This window comes from Triturus cristatus, chromosome 4_1 (genome assembly GCF_964204655.1).
Source record: "Triturus cristatus chromosome 4_1, aTriCri1.1, whole genome shotgun sequence".
Lineage (NCBI taxonomy): Eukaryota > Metazoa > Chordata > Amphibia > Caudata > Salamandridae > Triturus > Triturus cristatus.
The window spans coordinates 367620488-367633661 of record NC_140585.1 but is presented as its reverse complement, the minus strand read 5'-3'; the positions used below and the strand labels follow the sequence as shown (position 1 = coordinate 367633661).

The 13174-nt window shown below is 39.5% G+C and overlaps 1 protein-coding gene across 1 annotated transcript in view; it reads left to right on the top strand.

Moving 5' to 3' along the window:
• The window catches only part of YARS2 (tyrosyl-tRNA synthetase 2), a 73961-nt gene extending 70403 nt beyond the window's left edge, over window positions 1–3558 (top strand). The window contains exon 5 of the mRNA XM_085652406.1: window positions 2490–3558. Coding sequence (XP_085508532.1) covers window positions 2490–2673 — 184 coding nt within the window. The 3' untranslated portion in view covers window positions 2674–3558. The remainder of the gene's footprint in view (window positions 1–2489) is intronic.
• Window positions 3559–13174: the final 9616 nt, after the last annotated feature.

The following is a 13174-nucleotide window of genomic DNA, read 5'->3' as shown; positions in this document are numbered from 1 at the left end:
TCAGAGCTGCACGGCTATGCGCCGCAATATCCACCGACATTAGGACAACACACACGTGAAACTATCAGTAGCACAAGGGTTCAATAACCTTTTTAATTATCAAGCTTGAAAGAACCTATATCAATAGACCTAGGTAGGTTTAAAACCGTCAGACTTGTTATCCGGAAACAAGAATGAGGGTGTTGTGGACAAACGCGAGCACTACTAAGGCGTTTCAACTCATAGACCAAACGTTAGGTGCGCCATGTTGCAGGGATTCTGCTTATACACAGAACTATGCGTAGAACCCCAGGACCTCAGTGAGTTGTGGTGTACCAGAAACTCACCTCAGAACCCAGAACCCAGTATCCGGCTAGCATAAGTGTCCCATTCGTTATCCGAGATTTAGCTCGGAGGTCCCAATGAAAAGACAACCCAGAACACGCGACTCAGTACATACTCAGGAATGGTGGGAATCGGAAATACCTGTTCGTATATTATTCTCACATCAGTCCACAACAAGAATCAACAGAGACACGGTGAAAATAAAAAAGAGTTTATTTTTATAGACCACGTGTCCTAATATGCAGTACTTTGGCTAATACAAGCAGACAAATGATTAAAATCAAAACCATCAACATAGTTACAATTCCATAGAATATAAAAGGGGTGATCATGTTATGACAGTGGATACTACCACTTTCCCTTTACTAAGAAGCTAATATTATTATTAGTCTAACAGAAGGTCTCTTAGGCTTGAATAGGGGACCCCATACCTCAAAGATCAGCTTAGTGAAATCACATCACAGGAGCGTCAGGAGTCTTCTCGCAGGAAGGCTCGTCTTCGGTCTGAATAATAAACATGATGTCCGTGATATTAAAAGCACCAACTTTCAGGTATGTGCAGCTGCTCGTGTGTTATGACTAAATAGTGGGTCGATCAACCTAGAGTGGAAAACATGCATTGTCTAACAACTCAGACTGTTTGTCACATCGTGTGCAGACCAAGGTCGCTTCGCAGAGCTCGGGATGGTAACAACAGATTGCTCTCGTGTGAGGCAAAACTCGATTCAGCAGTTCGTTTAAGCAATAACATGTGAACGCAGTGTCGTGTGCAAAAGCAGCAAGATGGCTTTCTAACTTCTGACGTGGTTATGCTAACTTAACAATGTATGTACGTATTAAGGGAGTCCTTACTACAACAGGAACCAAAGATGTGATGCTGCATTGTGCTCGGAGGTGAGCACAGCTCCATATATACTTAGATAAGGCCCTGCTTTTCTCTTCCTCAGCATTGCACTTTTAAGCTGCTTAGCACCACAAATACTTCTTTGCACCATAATGCAAAGGTGTGAATGTGATGTCTAGAATAGGGTTTGAACCAGCAGTGTACCATTCCAGTACAAGAAGCTATTTTAAGTGAGACTTTAAAACGTTTAACGCATTGTATGTGTACTGTACAGTGCAGCCAACATACCGTGTGTGGGGAAATAAAAACATTTCTACAAGTTAACAGCTATCTTGAGGCGGTGCTATTTCTAGGCACAAAACCCTGTCTACAATTTTAAGCAGATGGGACTTTGCATCAAAAACCATGGCTGGTAGTTCGGGAATGATGTACCACCCATAGTACAAACCACTACTTTGTGTTACTTTTAGTCTACCTTTCAGAGCAAAAAATGTTATGCAATGGAAAGTACCAGAAAAAGTAACACTTTGCAGCACATTTGGTGACTTTGCACCTGCACAAAATGTTGATAAATCTGCCTCTTGGAATGCTATTACTGCGCTCTGCAACTTGGACTGATCATCAAATGCTTGTCACATATACAGCTCAGTGTTGAGTTCTATTACTCACCTCTGCCATCACTGGCTTACTGGTAGCCTATATTGTTTCATAATAGAAATTGCAGAAAAGTTTATACATAGTGGTATTATTATTAATTCTGCTGATGGGCAGATGTGAAGGTGTGACTTCCACTAGCAATCTGACCTTCAGTAAAGACTTGAGCCAAGGCTTAGTTTGGTCATCTTGCATTAGACACCCATTTATCCAGTAAGAATGCTTGCTATCCTGCCTCTTCTGCTGTTGTAGTACTAGATAAACATGTTTGTGTGAACTTCTACTGCAACCATAGTGAACCTAATCACAGCAATGTGCTCCACTGTTAACTCACTCATCAACAGCTTATGTTTAAGTTCAGTATCTGAAAACTTTTCACATGGAATAAAGTGAGTTCTGTCCTTGTAATGACGTAAGCTGCCCTCTCCAGTCTAGTTTTACATTACCCAATATTCTGAGTAAGGCAAATTGAAATTGCGCTTTGACAATCAACAGCAGAATAGTAAATGCAGTCATTCTTGCATTGTTTGGCTGGAAAAATGGTATTGATTCCATCCAAATGGCCTAATAATTTTTATTTCAATGCTTCTAAAAGTGCCTCTAAGAATATTAAGTATACTGCCTAATGTTCTATTAAAGATTCTTTTCTTTACCTGCTTGACTCTAGGTATGAGATTATTACAAATGGAGGAGTTAATATAAATCACAGAAGAGTAACGAATCCAGAAGAAGTTCTTGTTGCTGGACAGCATATCCTCAAAAATGGACTTTCGCTGCTTAGGATTGGAAAGAGAAACTTTTATATTGTTAAATGGCTTCAGCTGGCAGATAGTGAAAGTATATTGAATTAATAAATGAATTTGGACTCTTCAAACTTTCGTAAAGAATTTTCATCCCAGTCGTCAATAAATAACATGACTGACGAGATGTGCTTTACTTCAAAGAATTTCCTGTTACACATGGGGTGAGTTATTCCTCCTACCCACAAGAACAAAGAAATTGATGCCCTGTGAAATATCATTGGATACATTTTAATGCTGTTGTTTTGATATGTAATCGAGAGAACTGCCTAAAAGAAGGTAGTCCAGACAATCCTGCTTTCGGTTAACCATTTTGACTCCTTCTGCAACTTGATGGGCTTTAGATTTGAAATATTACACTCCTGCTCCAAATAGGTGGGTCTCACTTGTGACCTGTGGTTCTGAGGTCTGATGTTGAACTGAATTAACAGTTATTTAGGCCTCATATTTGAACTGTGATTGTGGGAAGTAGCAGGTGCGCCCTGCAAGTTCTGTTGTATTCTGTCCACGCTGCAAGTGGATGGGCTTTATGTGAACTGGTTATCAGTTATTAAAATAAAAAAACAGCGCCTTCAAATACATCACGTCTTTACAGCGCAATCAGATAAAACACATTTTATGTAATTCAATATAAACAACACTTATATTACAATGTGGCAACATTATATGATTTCATTATTTACAAACAGTTTGTTAAATATATGATTTAAAAAAATGTAGTCCATTCCAAAATGGCGTTCGTACTCTCATTCTAAAATATCATTTATTTTAAATTAATTCATTAATAAAATTATACAATTTCATTATTGTTTTGATTAAAATAGTTTCATTTTAAATCTTAATTTATATTTTAAAGAATGTCGTGTATTGTACAGTAACTAATATATTTAATCTAAAAATGTATGTACACATTTATAAATGTATTTTGTTTTAAAAGTATAGACTTCTTTCTTTCATGAGTGAACATATTAATTCAATTAACATTAATTGTTATGTTTCAAATTAAGGAAAAAGCTACTTGGTAACCAGGTATAGAAAAGGAGAGACGGGCGCACAACAGACGTATCGGGCAGTATTAATACGGACGTACAATCTATTGGGTGCTACTAAGGGGAGAGAGGTCAGTTACCACTTCAACCTCATGGTTTTTCCTCCTAGAGGAAAATACAAATAAGAGAGAGTCTACCCTGAGCACACTATAACATTTGCAGCCCAATGTGGAATCTTCACACGTTGTTCTGAAAAGTTCATATTTTTAATTTCAAATTATTCTGGTAATGTCTACACAGCTTGTCGTAGTACAGTACATCTCAAGATTGGCCTTGTAGTACAATTCTTCACAAAGAGCAGCCTTGTACAAATCTTCACAAACAAAAAGCAGCCAACATGTGTTTCACGCTGTTACGCACAAATGACTTCTTCAGGGCTGCAAAACCCCCCAAAAATATTAACAAAATTAATAATAGTGATATATTTCTTATCATGTCTTTATATGCTACGTAAAGCCGTCACCAGTATTAAAGATTTGTAGACTCAATCACCAAATGATAGAATCAAGTTGGTGCATAAGAGAGAGTGCAGAAACAAGGCATAACCAAGAGAAAGAGGGGGAGGTAAAGGAGATCAGTGATTAGTGTGACCAAAAGGTAAGGTCAGTAATTGAACTAAAGAAAAGTAAGTTAATCACCAAAAACTCATATAGTTAAGTAATTAACATCACCTGATAGCCAAATGGTGTAATGCTCCACAAATAATGCTCCAGAGAAGTAAAACGCTCCAGTACCTACGGGATAAGACATAACCCATTACCTATAACTAAAATGAGTGACAGGTCCTGAACTGCAAAAAAGTTGATGTTTATAATATACCTTCACACTTTCTGAATCAATCTTTGCAAGTGAAGATTAGTCTAATTGCATCAGACTCCGTATTCCACTTCCAAAACTGAAATAAAATACATATGGAGAGTTATAGGATATAATTATACTAAGCTCTGTAAAGGCTACCCTACATTGACTATAGGGATTACCTGATAATGTAGAGAAATGTCTTCACACTTGCTGATTCAAGCATTGCAAATGTGGAATTATTGAATAGTGTCAGACTTTGTTATCCACTACACACGAACTGAAATGAAATGCGTGTAAAAAATTAGAAAGAATAATAATTACTCCGATCTCTAAAGCTCCTGTAAATAAACCATCAAAGTTCACCTGATTACGTAGAGTAAATTCTTCTGGTCGTTCACCTTATGTTAGTGTTGTAGAGTACATACAGCAACAATCCTTGGGTCTAAGTTACATAAACAAACCAACCATGTAGTAAGGCACTATCAGAACCACACTAGTGAAAAGAGGGGAAGAGATCCCTTTAGGACGAAATCCCTCACCCACCTATGGCATGTTTTTCACCTGCTCTAACTGGATCTACTAGGTCCTCCAAATGAGATTTCTAGTGTGAGTGAGAACGCAGTGCAAAGAAAAAGGATTAAGGTGAGTGAAGTGATATTTAAACTGGCTAGAGAGAACCTAAGCGTTATTCATGAGTTCTCACTGTCAGGATTAAAAAAACAGTGCGCCTGAGATGGATTTAAATCGCACGTGTAAATTGGTGGATTACGGTCAACATGTTTCAGCCGTGAGGCCCCTAATTCGGACCAGGCTTTCTTCAGGACCACTAAGATGCTGCTGCTAAGTGAAATGTGTGACAAAGAAAAATATTTTTTCAAAACTTATTATCAACACCCGGAACCAAAGGTACTTGCGGTTCCTGCTCAGTGAGAAGTAACAGTACCCGTAACGACTGGGTATTTTGCAAACCTCAACCTGGCAGCAGCTCAGAGGAGAGGCACCACTCTGTCCGTCGGTACCCCAGTTCAGTGGAGACTGTCGACAGTCACTTAGCAGCAGCATCTTGGTGGTAGCTCACAAATAAAGCTTAGGTTCTCTCTAGCCAGTTTTAATATCACTAATATCACTTCACTCACTCACTTTAATCCTTTTTCTATGCACTTAATTTTGCCTGTGAAATTCATTTGTATTAATTGTTTTTTTAATAATTGTTTTAGTCATCTGGCTAAACTTAAAAAAAGAAGGTACATTTTTATTTGATCTATTCTAGCTATCTAATTTTAAATTTGTTATTACCTAAATTAACGATATTATATTTGAATCCAATTTTTAAGTATTTAATACATTTTTCTCTTACTTTTCTACAATTAGTAATACATTTGCCTTCAAATTTTTTTTTTTTTTAACTTATTATTTATGTACTTGATATTTTTAATGGCCTAAGGATTACTAATTAAACATTAATAAATTATGCAGATGAATATGAATGTTAATGATAAATCATGTGTAATTTAACCAAATACGATGTATGTGTGAGCCATCATTTTATAATCAAAGTTTTTATTAATTAAAAAATTATGTTTAATGATGATCTAATTTAATTAAGATAGTAACATTTATTAAAACAAATTATAGAAAAAATATTTTTTAACTTAGTATTAGATTTTTATAAACTTTGCCTAGAATACTGTGTTAATATCACTAATTAAAATATACATTTTACTTGAAAAATAATTTAGCAAAATAAAAAAATATTTCATCTTTAATCATATTTTTAATGCATAACAAAATGGAAGGCATAGCATAAGCTAAATATATTTCTGCAAAAAGAGGCAATCACCTCAAATACAATGATAATATATACACACACACCCAAACGCGCACACACACACACACACATATATATATAATATATCTCAAAGAAAAAATGTCTGAACTAAGAGTACACTGTAGATGTGTGAATTATTATGCTCAACACTGCAAAGGAAGAACTGTTACTGTTGAAGATCACATACAGAAGACCAAGAACACAACCATTCTGCCTCTGCTCTGGAAACTGAGGCAAGAGAAAAACATAGCATATATTAAGTTTAGCTACGTTTTCAAGCAAATGCTCTTGTTCTGTATTAAGTGAAGCCTCTACTAGCATTCCATCTATATGAATGGAATGATGCCTTAAATTAACGCCGGAAAAATAATGTGCTTTCTTTTCCAAAAACGTTCTAAAAACTAACTTTAAGTTACAAAAATGAACATTTCTACTTTGCAATAATGAGAATCCACTGAAAAGAACACTCATTTTTACAACCATTACTTACTTATTAACCATAATAAAATGATATTTGGTTGATTGATGGCACATTTAAGAGTACTACACATGTATCTACCAAATATATACATTTCTGTCATAAATAAAAAATAACCCTATACCACTAATCTATTGCCTACTTCCAGACACAAAATCTCAAACTTGAAATGAAATAATACGTACAATAAAATAAAAAATAAACAACCACAATAAATTTAGATTTATACTCGCATGCAAGGTTGTTATTTTCATTTTACTAAAGTGGTATTGAAGAAAAAACAGTATCGGATTGACAACTGGCACCAATTTGAAATAAAAATAACAGCATTGGCTTTCATCCCACCTAAATGTGTAGATGACTGCACAGATATCATAGAATTAGATATTGTTACTGAAAATGCCAAAAACAATTGGCACCATTATTAAACTACTTTGAAGAAACATGGATTGGAAATCTAAATCGATCAGGTATCAGATTTTTTAATACAATTGTGGAACTGTTACATAAGCTGCTTAGAGATTGAGGTGAAAACTAATAATTCTGTTAAGGGTTGGCATAATGCATTTGCAAATATCCTAGGTAAAGCACGTACTCATTTTTTATAATTTTCTGGTTATGTTATGTGAGTTGGAGAGCATGGCTAATCACCCATGAGGGTATCCAGGCGCTGAGTAGGGCATGTGTGACGGGGAAGGAGGAGATCATGCCTGTTTCATCTGGAAGTTCCATGTCTTGAGGTTACTTTGAAAGTCCATTAGGGAGAGGGAGGTTCTGAGGTATTTTGGGAGGTAATTCCAGGTCTTTGCTGCAAGGTCTGAGAAAGAGCGTCCTCTGCTTTTGGTCTTCTTGATGCACGGGAGGTTTGCTCTTGCCTGGGACACATATCGAAGGTGTCTGGTGAGTTGGTAGAAGGTCGGCAGTGGTTGAGGCAAGCTGGACCACTGTTAAGATCTTTGTAGGCGTGCGTGAGTAGCTTGAATTGACATATTTCCTGAACTGGGAGACAGTGAAGATTGTTGAGGTGTGGAGAGATGTTGATATTTTGCAGGTTGTTCAGAATGAGTTTGGCAGTAGCGTTCTGGGTGGTTTGGAGTCGGCGTAGGACTTGGTCTGGGATTCCAACGTTGAGGACGTTTCCATAATCAAGTCTACTCATGATAAGAACCTGGGTGACCGTTCGTCTGGTGTTCAGTGATATCCACTTGAATATCTTGCATTCGCAGGATATGAAAACATGATGAGGAGACGACTTTGATCTATCTGGTCATGGAGAGGTTGGTGTCCAGGATGATCCTGAGGTTCTTGGCATCGACCCCTGCAGTAGGCCATGTTTAGGGGGGCCACGTTCAGAGGGCCACTAAGAGGTGTCCCAGGGGAGAGTGGTTGTTGATTAGGACTTCGTTTTTATCCTGTGTTAAGCTGGAGGCATTTGTTTTCCATCCAAGCAGTGACGCTGCTCATGTAGTTGTCGAAGTTTTACTGGGTGAGTCGGTAAGGGAGAAGATGAGCTGTGTGTCTGCTTAGGATACTATCTTGATGCTGTGTGCTCTGTCTTCGAGGGGTGGTCATGTAGACAAGTGTTTGGCTGAGCAGCGATCCTAGAGGAACTCTGCTGATGAGTTTATTGGGTTCTGATGTGTAGGGGGAGTCTAACTCGTTGAGTTATGTCCTTGAGGAAGGAGGATATCCCCTTGAGGCCTGGTCCGCAGATACCCAAATGCTGAAGCTTTTGGAAGAGTCATTTGTGGGAGATCATATCGAAAGCTGCGGAGAGGTCGAGGAGGATGAGTCCGACTGTTTCTCCTTGGTTGAGGATGCTTCTGATGTCATTGAGGCCACAATGAGGGCTGCCTCTGTGCTGTGGTTGGTGTGAAAGCCTGATTGAAAGCTGTCTAGGAGTTGATGGAGTTCTAGGTAGTCTTCACGTTTGGTATTGATGGCTTTCTCCATGACTTAACTGGAAAAGGCAGTAGCGAGATGGGTCTGTAGCTGCTGAGGGTGTTTGGTCCGTTGTGGGCGTTTGGTTTGCTGTGGGTTTCTTCAATAGGGTATTGACTTCTGCATTTTTCCAGCAAGACAGGAACGTGGCAGTGGTTATGGAGATGTTGATGGAAATAGTGAGCATGGGCGAGATTATGGTTTTTCCAAGGTTGTATGTGAAGTAGGGGCCTGGGTCTGAGGGGGCTCCTGAGTGGATGGTATTTATCAGGGCAGTGGTTTCTTCTTCGAGGGAGGAAGAGGGGTTCCAATTGCTTAGCTGCTGTTTGGTGATGGAGTTGTCCGGCTGGTTGGGGGAGTTTGTTTCGGTATGCTGTGGGTTGAATGTGTTGTAGATTTAGGCAATCTTCTGTTCTGAAGATGTTTGAGAGGTCGTTGAAGAATGCTTGGGATGGGATGATGTTGGTAGCTGCAGGATTGAATAACTCCTTGACGATGGTGACGAGTATTTTTTCTTTGTTGGAGCTGGCTTCAACTCTGAGAGCTAGGGCCTTTGTCTTTGCATCTTGCAGTTCTTGGTAGAGATTTAGGGCAGCTTGGTATGTGGATCTTGTGGTGGTGTTTTTGTCGTGTCTCCATTTTCCATTAATTGCAGTGGTGCATGGACCCCCTAAGCTCACTCATTTACCAGCTGGGTCCTTTGTAGGTCTTCTTTCTGGTGGGAGCGGAGCGGTTGCCACAGTCGGTGGGCCATTTATTGAGGACCTTGGTGTTGACATTGAGGTTCCTGATGCGGTTGGCTGTAGGGTATTGATCCAGTTTTCCTCTGATATTTTGCCCCAGTGTCTTGATGGTGCTTTGGATTTTTCTAGTTGGGTGGTTTGTGGGTGGGTATCTTGAAATGATATAGTAGGTAGACCATGTGAGCGGGGTCGTGTGGGTGGTGGTGATACTGTTGGAGAAGAAAATAGGGTCAAGTGTGTGGCTTGCTGTGTGGGTTGGTCCTTGGATGAGTTGGATAAGTCCGAAGTTACTGAGGCTGTCAAAGAGTGCTGTCGAGTTAGGGTCTGTGATATCTTGCAGGTGGAAATTGAGGTCCCAGAGGAGGATTTAGTTGATTAATCTAATGTAAAAGGGAGCGATGCAGTCTGTGATTTGGTTGCAGAATTTCACTCAGGAAATGGTAGGTGAAGGTTCCCTAGAGGGTGGCGGCATAGTCCATTTGTGTTTTGAAGCAGAGGTGTTCATGAGGTTGGTGTTCATGAGGTCGGTGTCTGAGTCCTTTGAGTTGGTTCAGTCAATCATGTTTTGTAAACGCGAGTCCTCTGCCTGTTCAATCCTGCTGTATGATTTTGTTGGTGGGAAGACTGGGGCGATGTCTCGTTGCAGGTTGGCCAGGAAGGGAAGGTCGGGTGTGTTGCTGTTGTGGAGGTACAAACAAACACACCTGGATTGTACCCAGGGTAGGGAACTAGAGGCTATGGGGTCTCAAGGTTGAACTGACCTCCCAACACAATATATGCACACAGACAGAGCTACCCGAGATTAATACATTTTTTTTAAAATCTTTTTTTAAATTCTGTATATCTCGCAGTCCTACTCGATATGGGTTATTGGACTCATAAAAAAATTTAACGGGTTGTCCTCACACACCACCAGTCATGTCATTGCGTCATCCTAGGACAATCCCACACTCTTCAAAAACACGGTTTGATGGAGAGCGGGCCTTCACCTGGAGTCATGGAGGCACTTCTAACTGAGTGAACCCCTGATTAAAGTGTATTAAAAACCAATGTGGCATCCTAAAAACTTTTTTACTCATTACACATGACACTTGGTATTAAAACAATCATGGGGATAAGGGGAATTAGTACCCCATCACCATTTTTACTGTCGACATGTTTCTGCCATGTGGCTCATGTGAGTAGTGGCATTCTTCAGGACGGGAAATACGAGATCCTAATGCGGCAACCATACATTGGACTTGCCACTAACAAAGAGTGACCTGTGTCTACCTCTTATATATCTGGCCCTTATGTACCTGCAAGTAAATAAAACAAATCTCTTAGGATTCCATACAGCGTTAGTGAAGGGATACATTATAATTCATACATAAAAGTAAGCATGCAACATTCACATGCTTAGTGAATTGTGGCACTCCACATGTGAGGGGAAAATGTTTATCTCTCTTAGTTATGAGAGAAGCTCACAATCCTACCCCACTGTTGGGTCTTCTGGGTCCCATGGAGGGAGGACTCCGGAACTTCTGTAGTCACACTCTGAAGGTGGTAGATGGAGGGAGGGTCAGTATAGTTTAACAAAATAGTTTAACAAAAATATGCTACCACTTGTGGTCGCCCACATCCCAGGATACAATATCCCTCCACACATACACCCTCTTATTTCATCAAGGTCTGTTCTTCTCTGTGAGCTTATACACGTCTGCTCCTTTTTCCCGGTGCACATTGATTGGAGCAGAGGGCACATATTTATACTGAATTTTCCTCTTAGGGGTTCCGTGATCACAGGAGGATTGCCTGCACCTATGGTGGAGTGAAAACCGACCCGTCCTCTGATGGGAGCTACACGGTTCTCAACGTCATCGCCGCAATGTCTTGACATCCCATCAGCGAAATCATGGGAGTTTGAGTCCTGTGTATCTGGGCCGGTACATAGGTGGCTGATGTATCACAGGGAACAGGCTTGTGTTGAAAGATTGCCCCCGGTGTAGAGCGGTCTTTTGCTGGGTTAAATAATTATTTCAATTCTCTATTTATATATTTATACCAAATCACATTGCTAAATTTGAATCATAGGAGTTAGAGTACTGTGTATTGAGGCCCATAAAAAGACGGCTGATACATGAGTATACATGGGATAAGCTTACATAAAGGGACTATTTGTGGTATAGTGCGGCTTACTGGACCCAATTATCTCAATTTTTATTTATTTATTTATGACAAACAGCATTATTCTGCTCAGATCCAACTGGGATCTGTAAGTTCAGAGAGATCTGCCACAATGATTGTAATGAGCTATACTCCCCAAGGTTGTTATAAATATAAACAAATGAAAATGGAGATATTTGGGTCCAGTAAACGCACTATACCACAATACGTGTTTTTAATAAAATGTGTTTTATAAAAGGAAGGTTTGAAAAGATATATATTTTTTTATTTTAAATCCTCTTAAAACATATGCACTTTGTTGTAACCTAGGCAGGATATCCACCAGCACCCCTCGAACCTTTGAACACGTACCACACCTCGTCTACAGTGGTATCATGAGTATGGCCTGGTTTTGCTAGCATGCAGCGTTTGAGACATTGTGTACCTTGCGGTCTTTATTAGCGGAATTGACTTCAGTTGTGAAGGAGTCGCATAATAAGCTTTGTTCTTGGTAGGCCGCTACGCTACTGTACGGCAGGGTAGATATTAGGCCTTCAATTGCGTTAAGCATTTGTAAACGCTAACTTGACATCCGACCATCGCGCCCAGACCTCAAGCGCAGTCATTGTTCAACATGCGCTGGTTTACGCGTCGCAGAGTTCCCTTGAGCTGCACCTTAAGTCGCGCTCTGATCTGCTTGTCTAGAAGATCCATATTACTGATGTCGGGCATAATGCATAATTACAGCCGACGCGGGGTGAGGGCGTGGAAATAAATTCCAGCCTATGAGGAAATGTTGCTTCTCAGGTGCTAGCTGGTTGTAGTTAAACAACAACTAGACAGCAAGAATATTTTGGAAAGTTCATCTGATGGATGCTGCAATTAGCAGGAATATATAATTTGTTAGTTGTAAACATTGTTTTGCAGGAGTTCTTTCCAACGGTTTACAGTGAATATCTGGGAGACCTTACACTGGAACACTGTTCCCTGGAATTATTGGAAATTTTCAAGAGTGTATCTTAAAGTCAACTTAATGCGTATGCCACTGAACTTGGCTGATACCAGAGGAGATTATTTTAATCTTTTATTTATGGAGTTCTTATTTTAACTTGTTTTGTGGTAGTTCTTATTATAATTTATTATATTAACTAATTGTTTTAGGCTGTTGTGTTTACTTGCCTTATAGGATAAAATGTCAACTACAAGTATGTCTCAACCTCCTCGGAGTGTGGAGAACCAGTTTTACCATGGAAGAAATGGAAAACACTTTTGGACTCTTATTTAATTTCCATGGGGGGTGGGGGGATAGTTGTTCCCAGCAGCAAGAAAACAAGGGGTTTTACTGCACAGTTTAGGTATTTGGGGACATAATATTTATGAAAGCCTTGCTGGAATTGTGACGAGGCATGCGGAAGATCAGCCTAGAGAGGTTTATGAAATATCTGATGATGTTAGAGCAGCATTTTGTCTCAAGTATAATGTTATGGAAAGGCACAAGTTCTTTTCCAGGGTACAGACAAAAATTAGAAAGTAAGCAACTGTGTATCTTTTCTCAAGAGCTTAGTGT